General features: G+C 41.5%; 1 protein-coding gene across 1 annotated transcript in view; it reads right to left on the bottom strand.

Moving 5' to 3' along the window:
- The window catches only part of LOC101172279 (potassium/sodium hyperpolarization-activated cyclic nucleotide-gated channel 2), a 32,156-nt gene that overhangs the window by 17,216 nt on the left and 2,010 nt on the right, over positions 1 to 12,930 (bottom strand). The window contains exons 2-4 of the mRNA XM_004079309.5: positions 10,885 to 12,012; positions 8,477 to 8,900; positions 6,432 to 6,593 (exon numbers count right to left, since the gene is read on the bottom strand). Of these exons, the coding sequence (XP_004079357.4) occupies positions 6,432 to 6,593; positions 8,477 to 8,900; positions 10,885 to 11,981 (1,683 nt within the window). The 5' untranslated portion in view covers positions 11,982 to 12,012. The remainder of the gene's footprint in view (positions 1 to 6,431; positions 6,594 to 8,476; positions 8,901 to 10,884; positions 12,013 to 12,930) is intronic.

Genomic DNA, 12,930 nt, shown 5'->3' on the forward strand with positions numbered 1-12,930 from the left:
TTTTTGTTGCATTAATACTTTCTCTGTTTTCCCTGCTGTCAGTTTCAACAGGTTCAGGTTGTCCAGCTGTCTTCATTTAGTTAATTACCCTTAGTGTCTTTAAGTGTTTGGTCTTCAGTTCTTCACTGTCAGGTCATCTGACCTGCTTTTTCACCTTTTTGTTTCTCCATGTTTTTTGTGAGTTTGTTTGTTCAATGTTTTTGATTCTGCCACCATGCCATCTCCTGCATGTTCGGTCCTCCACGACTAGTTCCTGACAGAAATATAAAAAAGTGTAAAACCAAAGAAGTAAAAACACAAAAACAAAGTTTTGATATGAAAATTCTCCAAAAAGCTGTGGTTTTCTTCCTAAATCTATTTAAATAAATTTTTGACTTTTCCTGGACTTTGAATTTCCCTCTGTCAAAACAAATAGTAAATATAGCTTAACTTTAGATTTTAGTTTAAATAACCTTTGTTTTTTAATGGCAACCTTTAAATCAGTTTCATTTAGTCTTTACAGGACTTTAACAACAAGGCGACAATCGATTTAACTAGATTTAACTACTTTTTTTTTTTTAATAAAAGCACAAATTCTAACCCCTCTGACGTGCTGCTTTCAGAGTTTGCTCCTAAAAACGATCTGAATTTCCTAATGTCAGTATTTATGAGAATCTGGTTCAGGAAGCTTTTGTGGCCACATCAAAATCATATTCTGCAAATTAAGTTCCACAGCAGGCTGGTAATAACATCTGACAGCTGACCCTTTCAACTGAGAGGACTGTGTTTTCTTTATTTAAAGTTTGGATGAAAGGATTGAAATTGGCCAGCATTTCTTGTGTGGTTTTTGTTTAAATAATGAGTGCCTTCCTAGTTGTTAGCACAGGCAGCGGATAACCAGCTTGAAAACACATTTAGCAGCTTTCAATGTCTTCTTTAAAATTACTAATTTTGAGCCGCTGTTTGAATTATTGGAAAACTTCAATCATGACAAAGTAATCAGGACTCATCCTCCCGGGAGGCATGAAAATCTGTGCCCTGAATTTCTAAAGCGTCTCTCAGTTTGTTCATTTAACTCCAAAAGTCTCCTTGCTCTTTCAAAATAACAAATTTGAAACTGGGGAACTTTTTTTTCCCCGTGTTTTATATTGGCTTTGATATACAGTAACTTTACACCTTTAATTTATTCATGGTTCTTGAATGTGAAAATGCAGATTCACACAGCTGCTATCTTCACCAACTGCTCGGCTTTCATTTTGCTCTAACCCTGTAAATCTTCTGTGCAGCAATGTGAGTTCTGAACATGCCTGAACCTAAATCTGAGGTATCATCGAGGTCCACATATGAGAACAGAAATGTGCTAATAAAACTTGACATTTTAAACTTTAAAGAGGCAAAAATACTGCAGATGCTTGATCAAATCTGCAGTATGACTTTCAGGATGAGTAAATGGGTACTCCGGCTTCCTCCCACCGTCCAAAAACATGCTTCATAGGTTAATTGGTTAATCTAAACTCTGTCCAAGGTGCCCCCTGCCTTGGCCAACAAGTGGCCGGGATAGGCTCCGGCAGCCCCGTGACCCAGAAAGGGAATAAACCGAAGAAAATGAATGACTGAATAAATGGCTAAATGGGAGCAACTTTTTGTGTTTTTAAGCCACAAAAGTGCTCTTTAGGTTCATTTTTAACACATCGACTCTGCAGTCTGAAGTAAATTCCTTAGAGGTTTGTTAAAGTTTAAGATCTACACCAATTACAAAATGAAGGATAAGCCACTTTTGATATATTTATTCAAAGCTATTAAAAGTCGTTAATACAGATATTTTATGTCATAAGAATTATGTTATAAATTAGAAACATGCACTCATATTTTCTTATTCAATTATACTCAAGCTACAACAAAAATCTGTCATTCTGATTAATTTGTTTGAGTCCTATAATCAATGATTACAGTTTGACAAGAAGTTCTGAAGCTTTACATTAGTTGACCTGTTGACCACTGTTTCGTTCCAGTCCAACTTGGGGTTTAACGATAAATCAACTTAATCAATGAATCGATTTAAATTTCTTTGATCCAACCAGATCAACCTGTCTGCGGTAAATTGTCAATCAAATCGATCTATACTATGATTTAATCATTTCAAACTAAAATAAAATCGAGTATTTTGATTTTGGAAAATACCATTTGGATTGAGGTATGAAAGGTTTATTTTACTTTAACGTAAAAACAACCATGTGCATCACAGCGAACAACACAGATGTGATGGCATCATTGCAATCCGTGTGGAAACTCTTTGAATTTAGCATACAAGATAGGGGAATGTCCATTACTGTCAGCTTTGGATTATTTGGATATGGAAAAACAACAATGGGCTGAACTTTATGAAACTAAAAATTGAAAAGATTTGACATTAATTCCTGTCTACTTGTAAACATATTTAATTTATACTTGATCATCTTGCAAAAAATACAAGGAATCTGGAGAACTTCACCTGCACTGTTCAGTACCCAGGTATTTATCTCCGAGTCACAGATGAATTAGATGTCCTGGATCGATTTTAGGTCAGTGAATCGGATCAAATCATTCAAGTTGAACCAAAATCAACTATGAATCATATCGCCAACTACAAATAATGATATGAATCAAATCATTGTTAAAACAAATCGTTACACCCATAAATCCAACAACTGCACAAGACTTTGTTCAGTCATTTCTGCTGTTGATCATCATCTCAGAGAACATTAACGTTGAACAGTTGAATATGTGCATTCAAACATTTTCAGAAAGATCATCTGTAAAAGTTTTTGTATAATTTTGCAGAATCCATAAATTTACTGCGAGACAAATGTGCTTTTTTGGAGAAATTTGTAAAATATAAAGTCTTGTTTGAGTTTTTGCATAATCTGATCTGGATTTGTTTTCTTATGAGGCCTTTTACAGATTGTTTAGTTGGGCATGAACAACTAAACAACCAAAGGTATGCTGTTGCAAGAAAGCTTCCTTTTGGTGTGACACGGAGTACCAGAGACCTCCCTCGCAGCATCACTGTGTAAGTCAGTTTGCTTCAGCATTGAAGACACAAATCAGAGGAGTGGAGCCGGGATTAGCTTTTATGAGCTTGGCAAGAGCCTCACAAGGCTGCTGAAGACCAAAGACTGCACTCAGTGACGCATTAAATAGAGCTTAAAAGAGTTATGCTCTTTTCTTAAGTGTTGCAGCCTCTCTGACTGTACACAAAAGAGTCATTCAGGGGAAGGAGGGGAGAATGCAATTATGTGAAGTCTCAAATGTATAAAGTTTGCTGTTTTCATGTGCATCTGTCATTCACAAGTCCTTTCCATGTTTGAAAAAGCTCATTTAACTTTTGGTTTCTCAGGATAAATTCTTCTTTTTCTCAGCTGTTTGACATTTCTTGGAACAAAATCACCTGAGTGTCTGAGCTGTTTGTTGGTCAGACGAGCATGTTGAATCCAATCTGCAGGCGACGCACAATGTCGTTATTTAACACTGTGAGTAAATAAAGTGATTGAACACCATACACAGTGATTACTGGCTTATCTCTGTGTCCGTGCATGCAGGCCGTCGTTGTGTACCACTCCTCCTGCTGAATTTAGAGAGGAATAATGGGAAACAGACATCACAGCAGTGTAGACACTAGAAAGGACCGGTGTTGTAATTACAGAGTTTAAACTTTACACCTTATGTCTGTCACCTACGACGGAGAAACAAACTCTGAGGCTGGAAGATGTGTAAAAAAGCTAAATGTTAGCTAAATATATCACAGGGATGGAAGTTGGAGAGCAGTGCTAAAACAACTCCCCGAGGTAACAGAAGTTTGACAGAATCCAATTACTGGTTGGTGGATGTCATTCAGAGTAGATGTGAACTCAATGCCCTCCACGTTCTGCCCGAGGGCCCCACACCCCCAGACCTGCTGTGGGGAGCAGAGTTGATGGATGGCCTGGCTGCAACACAATGGCTAATGTTAAAAGCTGTCAGCCGTTCAGTCTAAGGGGGAGTTTTCATGCAGGTGTATACAGTCCATTACCACTCCTGAGCGGCCTTTTCGCTTGAGTGGCAGCTCTCTGGAGAGTGACTGTCTTTGATCGTACAGTGAGGAGGGAGCCTTGGGGGTCGGTGACCCTTCAAACCCAAACTTCATCGTACTGAACTTCTAACTCACAGACAGCACATGGTTGAGTTTAATGCATCATTTATGCTGGTTTAATTATTCAAATTTCAATGAGCCTCTGAGTGAATTGCTCCAGAAAAAGGAAAGTTTCAAGGGTTATTGTAAGTTTGCCTTTACCTAAATTATAAAGATGCAGAGCAAATAAAACATAGCTCAATTTTTTATTTAGTCTTGTTAGTTGTCAAAATATCCGTATCCATCATGGCAGTCGTAGCCAGACTCAGGAATTTTTTGGTGTTTTGTTCCCCCAATCTAACGCTATATGTCAAATGGATTGGGTCCCATGTTTAAAGAGTTTGGAATTACCCGACTTTGAACTTCAACCCACAATCTTTCAAACCCTAATTGCAGGGTGGTCACTCTACATGCCATTTAACTTTTTTTTTTGTTATATATTTATCATTCATTCTAATTTCTTGCATTATTTCTTAAGTAAATAAATGGACTTCCAATCAAAAAAGTCATCATTATGAATGTTCCTTCTAACACAAAACAGAAAATGTGTAAACTATCTGGATAAACTATATTTTCAAGTGTTGAGCCAAAAAATATCTTTGTCTTCCATCAAAATGCAAAATATTATATTTATGTCCCAAAAAATTTTATTTGTTGGTCAAATACAGGAATGCAATTAAAAGAGAGATAAATCTGACCCTAATTTGCTCAGGCCTGTTTGTGGACTTCTGTCTTGTGTCTGGGTTTGTGTGATCCTCCATCACTCAGTAAAAGGCTGGGTTGACAGACAGACCTATAAACAACCAGCTTTTATCTCCATGAGAGAGACAAGGCAACAAAGAGCCCAGCTGCCTGGCCATATTCCTCCCATCCCTCTGTTTCCCCCTTTTATCTTTCCTGTCATCACCCCACCACACTGCAGAGGGGGAGCAGGAGGATCCAGAGGTGGGCTAAAATCTTTTGTTTCTTTGCAACTGTTTTCTGTGTCTGGCTCACAGTCTGCTGCAGAACGCAGAGATGCTTTCTTCATTTTATCATTACATACCAATGCTTTTTTTCCAAATAGAATAGCGTCATTGAAAAAACGAACCTCAATTTGATGGCAGTCTCTTTGAAAATAGAAGTGTTTGATGATTCTGTGTAGCTTGAACTTTCAGTAGATGATTTACAAATTTTCATGAAAGTTGATTCTTAAACGTAGTTCACTTTTACTTTCAAATTATTATTTTTACTGCCATATATGTGTTGATAGAACTGAGAAAAAATATTATATCAAATTGGTCAGGAATATTTCATGAGTTCAGAATATTTTAGAAATTTGCATTATACCTTATAATCCAGAACTCTGCTTAATTTTGCATCACCTTAAATGGGAAAAACATTGAAGAATTTTTTTTAATATACAATGGAAAATAAATTTAGGCAGGAGTGGGTTAAGTCATGGAGATTTAAGGGCCTAAAAATTAGAATCTTAAAGGTTTATCAAGCTGCTTTTTCACGTTTCAAAGATTATTTACTACATTGTTTTCCATACACAGAAGGATCTGTAATACCAGTTAAGATTCCCCCTTGGATCTTTTTAAAATCCAGATCTGTGGCAACGTTTTTGTTTAATTTATTTATTTTATTTTTTAATGCTGATACGAACTGCTATAGTGGGATGTTTCAAGGGGAAAATGAGTCATCCTTTTTCAGATCAGCAAAGACTGTCCTTCAGAATGCACAGAGATGCATCTATATGGAGAATTTGTATGCATGAGAGAGTTCAGTTGTGCAACAACCATAAACAGATCTGTGATCTGTGGAAAAAAAGTGATGCTTCGTCTCTGGCAGAGCACGAGTCGGTGCATGGTAAACGCCGGGGGTGCTTTTTATTAGATGGAAATGATTCTTCATGCCCTTTTGTCTTCAAGTGACTCAAATTTAGTTGTCCCACAGCAATAATTGAGAACCATTCAATCACTTGGAGTACACCATAAGGAAGTATAAGTGTGTCCACATTGAAATCATTCATTATGTTTGATGAATCCATATGTGTAATCTCTGGCTGTATTTGACCAAGTGTTTATCCTTTGGGAACTTCATCTCTGGAAGAAGCTAAGATGTGAAAATAGCATCATCAAATTCCTTTTGGAACAATATTTATCTGACAGAACCCATTTTAAAACAAGATGTTCTGAAAACTGTACCTGACTCAGCGCCTTTCTTTGGGTAGCTGTAGCTCACTTTATGCTGGTAATTTCTTTGTATCTGTTCCCTGTGTGTTTGTGCCGGTTGATGTGCGTGTCATCTTTGTTTAGCATACCTCCATCTTGTTGAGAGACACCCAGCAGTCTGAGGGGAATTCCTGCAGCATGGGAACGAGGAACTGTAGGCAGCCGTCCCAGTGACACAGCAGCAGCATCATACCAATCAGGTTAAAGATCCGCATCACCGCACTGGCCAGGTCATAGGTCATATGAAAAATCTGGATCGGGGACATCAGACTTAGCAGGTGTGCACACACAGTTCCTTTGGTTTGATGCGTGTTTGATTAATGACTCAATGAAGCAATGACCCATCTAGCCCAAACACAGCAGGAGAGGCAAAGATATTTTTCACACGGAGATACACAACATCAGTCACACGCACAGGGTTCAGTCGCACTCAAGTTACTCTCACGAAAGCCTGGAGGCACAAGGATGCACAAACAACATGGACAGATATGTCATCACATACACGGACACACATTCACACATACCAAGTGATAGACAAGGCCCGTCATGATCCTGAACAACTGATAGTCAGCTTCATCTTTTACATCAATCCCACTTAGTCACTCGACAGTCACTTAGGTCAATCATTAATCACCTGACTGACCTGAAGAAACCTTTTTGTGATGCTGCTAAACAATTTAGTGGCTGCCTGGATGTAACATTTATCTCTGGAAGGTGTAGAAATATTGAACTGACAACGTCTTCCAAAATAAAACCAGTATGATGGTCTGACGAAGTCTGCTGTGAAGTGGGTCACTCCTTACTCAATGCAGCTGAGGGAGAAGTGATACTCGGTGATGGGAGGATGAGAAATCAGACTGGACATGAATCACATGCACTGATCTTTCTAAATGCAGCTTTAACCTTTATGAGGTTTTCACTGTCAGCTTCCATCAGTCAGAAACTGAAAAAATACAGCATGTGATCATAATTTCTCACTGAGGTTGGACGAAGGAAAGTGCTGTAAACAAACATTTGTGTTGTTGTGGCCTCTGGATGCTTTCAGCACCATAGACAGCTTCATGAAAGCTGCAGACGCTAAACGCAGCTCCAGGCTCAAACGACTTGGTTTCAGCGTGAGCTATGACAGAAGCACAATTTTGAAGTGGTCACTCCTTGCACATAGTGTCACACTCCCCTGCTCATCTTCCCTCATTCTTCATGCATGCCAAGTATCACTTCCCATCATGCATCCGTGTGTGCATGTGTGCATATCACATCATATCTTCAGAAATCCAATTATCTAAAAGGTCAAGTGAGCAGCCAAGCCCCACTGTGCTGCTCCCTACTGCAAAATGCCAACACCAGGCTGCCGATACTGGCATAAGAGAAGAGTAAAGGGATCCTATGACATAACTGGACTTGCAGTGTCCCAGGCTCTTGTCCTTGAAGTGAAAATGTTTTTTGGAAGAGTGGATTAGCACAAACACATGTCTCTGACAAAATAGGAGATTGACATCAAGAAAAACAGAGGCATTCTCCCAGAAACTGTAAATGTTCTTCAACTCAACACAAAAAAGGTTTAAAGCTAAATTTAAAAGATTCTATAAAAAATGTCAACGTCTTTTATGGTCACCCCTCAACCCTGCAGACTGTAATCAGTTGGTTACTTTTTAATCACTGTAAATTACTCTCTAGTGATGCTTATTATCAGTATCCTCAACCTCATCGTCCTTTCATTTGGTACTTTAATTGGTAAATCATATATTCCCTGATTATAGGCCACTTACTAGACTTCCTGACATCACCTGTGGGACTGCCAGCTCAGACAGCAATGGGCAAGGGATGCTGGGATCCTGTGTCAACAGGAGTGATTAGGATGCAAAGTTTGTAGATCCTCAAATATCCTGCTGACATGACATTGTTTGTTTTTCACTAAGTGGCAGGTGAAAGCGTCAATACTGAGCCTCCAGGTCAAGGAGAGCAGGCTGCCTGGAGCAGACAGAGAGGCAGATTGTAGCTTTGATCACGAGCCAAAAGCAGTATACTGGAGGAAGACAGCTGATGCTTTACAGCTAACCAGTTTATGTCTTGTACTGGAACATTGATCAGCAAATGTAATGATTCCAGTCAGACACAAAACATGTGTTCTTACCTCTTCCCATTGATGAATGTAGCGTATTAATCTAGACAGCCTCAACAGCCTTAGAAGACTAAGGATCTTGGTGAAGCGAACGATCCTCAGGGCACGAGCAGTCTTGTACACCTCTGAGTCTATCCCTTTCTCCACGATGAGGAATATGTAATCCACTGGAATGGAGGATATAAAGTCTACAATGAACCAAGTTTTTAAGTACTTCGTTTTAATGGTTTTGGGGTCCAAAATTATGTCTGAGTTGTCCTCTATGATGATTCCAGTGCGAAAGTTTAGCACCAGGTCCATGAGGAAGAAGGTGTCAGAGACCACGTTGAAGATGATCCAGGGTGTTGTAGTCTCATCCTTGAAGAAAGTGATGCCCACAGGGATGATGATCAGGTTTCCCACCATGAACAGCAGCATTGTAAAATCCCAGTAGAACCTAGGAGGAGTTTGTGTGGTGATTTGTGTGTGTAAACACATTTAGATGAATGGGTACGAATGAGGAGACAAGAGGGGGAAAGGAGCAGAGACAAAAATAGAATCTGTTAGGAAAGAGGAGAAACCATGAAAAGCCTATATGCTCTAGAGACTTTCTAACTTTAGCAGAACATTGTATATAGTGCTGCGGGAATCAAAATTTCCTCCATGAACATGCAGCAAAGAGCAGTGACAGGATGGCAAAGCTCTTTATTTGACTGCCAAGCACCAGATTTAGAAGCACATTTATTTAGAAATCATTTTTGTTTTAATTTTACTGCAAAAATGTGAATTTATTCTGCAGTTTGGGGTTCATTTAAACTTGTGTTTTATTAAATTAGGTAGTGAAGTATCTTGTTTGGCATGTGTGCCAATAATAAATATGCAAATATGTTTATTTTATTGCATCTGTGAGAGACTATGTCTGTCTACTGTGTTTGGCACAGGGGTCAGGTTTGTTTCACTTTAAGCACGAGTATTTTATGTATATATTTGTAAGGTTTTTGTGACATCATATTTCAGAAATACCATTAAGTATAAAGATTACAAATAAAAATTTAAGACTCCTGTTTGCCAATCAAACAAAGACACTGTCAACACATGTCAGAAAGCATAAGAAACTAAAAAGACAGCTGTCACACTATTTACTGGCACTGATTTGACACGCTGGCAGGCGGGATGGAGGGTGAAAGTGTTTAAGTTTGAGCCCATCAGAGAAAGCTCTGCAGGGCAGGTGCAGCGTTGAGTCATTACACTGCGACTTATGCAACAAAAAGCAGCGCGATAATGAAGTATGAAGCCTCCACGATGATTGAACTCTGCATTAATCTGAATAAGAATCGAGGGTGTAGTGACAGGTTCTTCGGGGGAGTCTGACGGAAAAGAGGGGGTCTCTTGATTGGGCTATCATAAGATTGCACCCAGGTTTTTCAAGATGGGTTTCAGGTAAAGCTTTTAGTGGCCCACGGAGTCGAGTTTCTGCCATCTAATTTGGGCCAACCTGGTTCAAAGGTAGCGCGCAAACGCGCGAGACGACTCCAAATGAGGGGGAGCTGTCCACTCCCTGTGGTGCTGAAACTAACCGCTACATCCAAGCAAAAATAATTGTATAAAACATGATTTTATTTATTTATTTGGTATTTATTTTTTGCTCAGATACATCACTGCGACTGATACCTGTCGGATGTATAAGCTTCATTGACAAGCGTTAGTCAGCAGGCGTCTCTCTGATTTGCATATGTCTTATTGAATGACGAAATAGCGACTGGAAGTCCTGCTAGGTTCTGGGCTTTCGGGCCAACCGGGGCGCATCCCTCGATTAAAAAAACGCAGGTTCTGGACCCGAACAGACGGATGTGTCTCCAGTGAGCACGCTTGAGCTTTACGCACACTTGGCTCAAGGTGACATTCCATTACTGGGTGCATCGCCTGCACATATGCACGCTCCTAGCCCCCATCCTGTGAGCACGCCTCATGTCGCATAACAGACAATACAACAGGTATCAGTCCTTTTCAAAATAATGCATTAAAACATGGATCCCGAATCGCGTGGGAGGGCTGTCTTCTATGATAAATGTGAGCGTCACGCAACTAGAAGTCGAGATAGCAGGCCTGGCTTGTACCCCAGAAATGCTACCCGTTGCAACTGGAGCAGGGTTTGTTTACAACCTTGAAAGTACACTAAAATCCATTTGCCTGACAACAGGTTGTTCTTTTGTGGGGGATGCATTTGCGGCAGCTTGTTGTCAGGCATCAGGTTGTGTTCTGAACTGATCATGTGGCAACCAAGGAACAATCAGCTGCGGGTAGATCTAAACATTTGCATGTGTCTCCAGAGTCGCGCTGGTTCGGTTACTCACTGTCAATGTAAGTTGGAGATGACAAGAACGACCCTCACGGGCCTTTCGTGACTTCCATGGCACCTCCATGGCACCTCCATTTCTTACCTGAAATCGCTGTAAGGGTGGATAATCCAGTTTCCAGCTGATTTGACCCTCTCCTGCTCCCTTTCCACCGCTTTTTGGCTACCATACATGCGTAAGGAGAATTTATTAACTCCAGGCTGCAGCATACTACTGAACTGCCGCTGCATGAAGCTGGCTTGGCTGCCCCGGGTCTCAGCATCCTCCGCTGGCACGATTGGTGGTCCATCCTCTTGCTTCTGAAAAGTGACAGAGTTCCTTGGCTGCTGGAGTTGAGTCTGGGTCGGGCCATGCAGCGAGGACGAGGCTTTCCGGCTCGGCGCGTTGGAGAAGGACACCTTTGAATCCTTTTTCTCGGGGACACCACTGGATGTGGGGTTTGCGCTCTCTCCTCCTTGCCCCCCGGTCAGAGACCCACCTGGTGTGATGGAGCCGTCCATACTTGCAGTGGCTGAGTTACAAGCTCCTCTTTTGGCACCCCCTCCGTCCTCCGTTCTCCCCGACCCCGCCGTCTGCTTCTCCTGCTTGGAGATTATTGAGCGCAGGCTCCCGGTTCCTGAGTCCCTCCTGCATTCTCCGTTTTTGTTGCATTTCATGCTAGATATGGGAGCGACACCGTTGCAACCATCACCCGTTGTCGTGCTCAGAGCGTCTGCGACCGCAGATTCCGACGCCTCCGCCCCAGATGATCTTGTGGTCTCGCCCCGGTGGGCAGCATCCCCTGGACAGGGTGTCTCGTTAGCTCTGGAGGCAGCAGTGGGCCGTGAGGCAGCAGGAACGTCCTCTGTGTGCGTAAGGCAGGGCTCCTTGTTGGAGCTTCTCCTGGAAGCCGAGGACGCGGCTCCCCCTCCTGGTGCAAAGTTCTTCATCCTGATACTGCCGCCTCCACCTCCGCTGCTGCCGCTCCCCCCGGATCGGCGCAGCCGCGGATACTGGAATTTGGACTCCTCTTCCCCATCCTCCGTGTCATCCATCACGACGGGCTGCTTACCGCTGGGAGCGCCCGGAGACGCAGAGTCCAGACAGTTCTGGCCGCTGTCGTTCTTCGCGCATTTGGATGCGACAGCCTCTGGTGCGTTGATGCGGCTCCGTCCACTGCCGCCCACCCCCTTCTTTTTCATGGTGGCAGCAGACGCCGGTGAGACCTCATTCCTGTCCATGACATTGAGCATATCAAATTTTGCCTCCAATTATCTTTGAAGAAAGCCAATCAGAGCCGGGGGTGGGGGGAGAGAAGGGACAGCAAGAGAGACGGGAGGGATGTGGAGAGGGAGGGGTGGACGTGACATATTTGCCAACTATTATACTTTAACCCAAGTTGTGTCAAAAAGCACCAGATTTAACCACATTTGACCCCAATCTAAAGACATAAAGTTCATTCAAGTATTATATGTGGCCCCCTATAAAGTCCTGTCGTTACATCTACCACTCGAAGTGTTTTACTTATACTATAAAATAATTAGAAAAATACAAACTTTCATTTAGCAGACAATGGAACATCAATAATGGCACGTGGTAATTAAATATTCTTTGGTCTCTTGACAATGACAAGCTGATTTGACCACAGCCGGCATAAGCATGTGTTTACCACCCTCTAGTGGTCTCAGCGACGGATCACTTTTGGAGGAATTCATGGCACGTCAGCTGTTTGGGGGCAAATTATCAAACAAGAACAAATCCAGAGCTAACTGTGTGAATTTAAAGACCCACTCCGTTAAAAATTGAGTTTTTGATGTTTTTAACATGTTCCTGTAGCATTTTTTTTTTCACAGTGGAGGACTTATACAGAAAAATAACATTAGAATTGCATTTCTGTTTTTTTATTCAAGTCGTGGTGAATTAGGAAGAGATGAATAAAATGCAGTTGGGAAAACCTGTAGCAATGACCTAGAGTCAGCATTCCATAAGCTCTCTGCTCCACACCATTCTGATGTGTCCACTTGTGGACGACTACATCCATGTACGTCTGCATTTTCCTCGTCCGAGCTGGCATCTGGTTCAAAACTGTGCAGCTGGATGGCTCCAATATTGCTCACCATATTTACTGCACCGCTAATGTTAGATTGGGGA

The sequence above is a fragment of the Oryzias latipes genome, chromosome 17 (genome assembly GCF_053564925.1).
Source record: "Oryzias latipes strain Hd-rR chromosome 17, Olatipes_Hd-rR_3.1".
NCBI lineage: Eukaryota > Metazoa > Chordata > Actinopteri > Beloniformes > Adrianichthyidae > Oryzias > Oryzias latipes.